The sequence below is a fragment of the Calidris pugnax genome, unplaced genomic scaffold (assembly GCF_001431845.1).
Source record: "Calidris pugnax isolate Ruff unplaced genomic scaffold, ASM143184v1 scaffold146, whole genome shotgun sequence".
In the NCBI taxonomy this organism is placed as follows: domain Eukaryota; kingdom Metazoa; phylum Chordata; class Aves; order Charadriiformes; family Scolopacidae; genus Calidris; species Calidris pugnax.
This window is the reverse complement of record NW_015090869.1, coordinates 271,199-272,871: the sequence shown is the minus strand read 5'-3', so window position 1 is coordinate 272,871 and position 1,673 is coordinate 271,199. Positions and strand designations below refer to the sequence as shown.

Genomic DNA, 1,673 nt, shown 5'->3' with positions numbered 1-1,673 from the left:
ACTATATCGACAGCCTTTCCCTCGTCCAATAATCTGGTTATCTTGTCATAGAAGCAGATCAGGTTTGTCTGGCAGGACCTGCCTTCCAGAAATCCATGCTGGCTAGGCCTGATCCCTTGATTGCCAATTATGTGGGTTTTGATGGCATTTAAAATGACCTGCTCCATGACCTTCCCTGGTATCGAGGTTAGACTGGCAGGTCTATAGTTTCCTGGATCCTCCTTTTTGCCCTTCTTGTAAATGGGTGTTACATTTGCCACCCTCCAGTCCATTGGGACCTCCCCAGTCAACCATGACTTCCTATAAATGATGGAGAGCGGTTTGGCGAGCACGTCTGCCAAAAAGTCAAGTATAAAAGAAACAAAAAATCCAAGTGTACACAATAGAAGAAAGGGCCTTTTCAAGCAGAATAAGTTTATATCTTCCTCAGCTCAGCTATAATTTTAATTAGTACTCCTTTGACATCTTTATTTCTCAGACTGTAAATAAGGGGGTTTAATGTGGGAATTATGGCCGTGTACATGAGAGCTAGGACTTTCTTAGTGTCTTGTGAATTACTGGATTTTGGCCGTAAATAAATCAAGGTCCCACTTGCATAATACAGTGTTACAACAGTAAGGTGTGAGGAACAGGTGGAGAAGGTCTTGTTTCTGCCCTTTGCAGAGGAAATCTTCAGGATGCTGGAGATGATGCAGGCATAGGATACCAGAATGAGACAAAATGGAGTAAAGATGACCAGTGCTGAGGCTATAACGATCTGCTTTTCATACAAAGAAGTGTCAGTGCAGGAGAGCATAATGAGGGGGGGAATATCACAGAAGAAGTAGTTAATCTTCCTGGGCCCACAAAAGGACAACGCAAACACCCAAGCTGTCTGCACCATGGACACGACATTACCACTGCAGCATGACAACAGAACCAAGGAAAGACAAACTCTGCTGTTCATGATGATTGCATATCTAAGAGGGTTGCATATGGCCACGTAACGGTCGTAGGCCATGGCTGCCAAAATATAACATTCAGTGGCTCCTAAAAAAATCACACAGTAGAGCTGCGTGGCACAGCCCATGTAGGAAATGCTCCTGTCCTCTGACAGGAAGTTTACCAGCATCTTGGGAACAACGACCGATGCTGTGGAAATATCCAGGAAGGACAGGACCCGGAGGAAGAAGTACATGGGCATGCGGAGGGAGGGGTGCACTGTGACCATGAAGATGAGAAGGTTGCCAATGATGGCGATGGTGTAAATGAAGCAGAATGTGAAGAAGAGCAAGCGCTGCAGTTCTGGGTGTTTGGACAACCCCGAGAGGACAAATCCTGAGAGCAGAGTGTGGTTCCCTGGTTCTGGTCCATCTCTTGGCTTCATCTAGAAGGAATCAAAAAGGACAGACTGTCAGAGGGGTAGTCACCACACCAAAATCTCGGTGCTTTAGCCAGTTGCTGAAGGGAGGAGTCTCTTGGGAATCCCTGGAGACCCACTGGATCAAAGGGTGCAACTCTACAGTGGGCCTATCTGAACAAAGGAAGAAGGCAATGGCTGTGCATGCTGAAAGTGCCTTATGTTAGGGCTCTCTGCGTTTCATAGTTTGGGATAGTGACCAAGCATACACCTATGAGGAGTTAGTATTTAAGTGTTGGCTCCACTAAGGGTGTATGGTTAATTGCTGAGAACA

The 1,673-nt window shown here is 46.0% G+C and overlaps 1 protein-coding gene across 1 annotated transcript; it reads right to left on the bottom strand.

The window, feature by feature from the left end:
* Positions 1-415: 415 nt before the first annotated feature.
* On the bottom strand, positions 416-1,366 carry LOC106890103 (olfactory receptor 10A7-like). The gene has a single exon (XM_014945686.1). It carries the CDS (start codon positions 1,364-1,366, stop codon positions 416-418), a length of 951 nt encoding a protein of 316 aa, XP_014801172.1.
* Between the last annotated feature and the right edge of the window lie 307 nt (positions 1,367-1,673).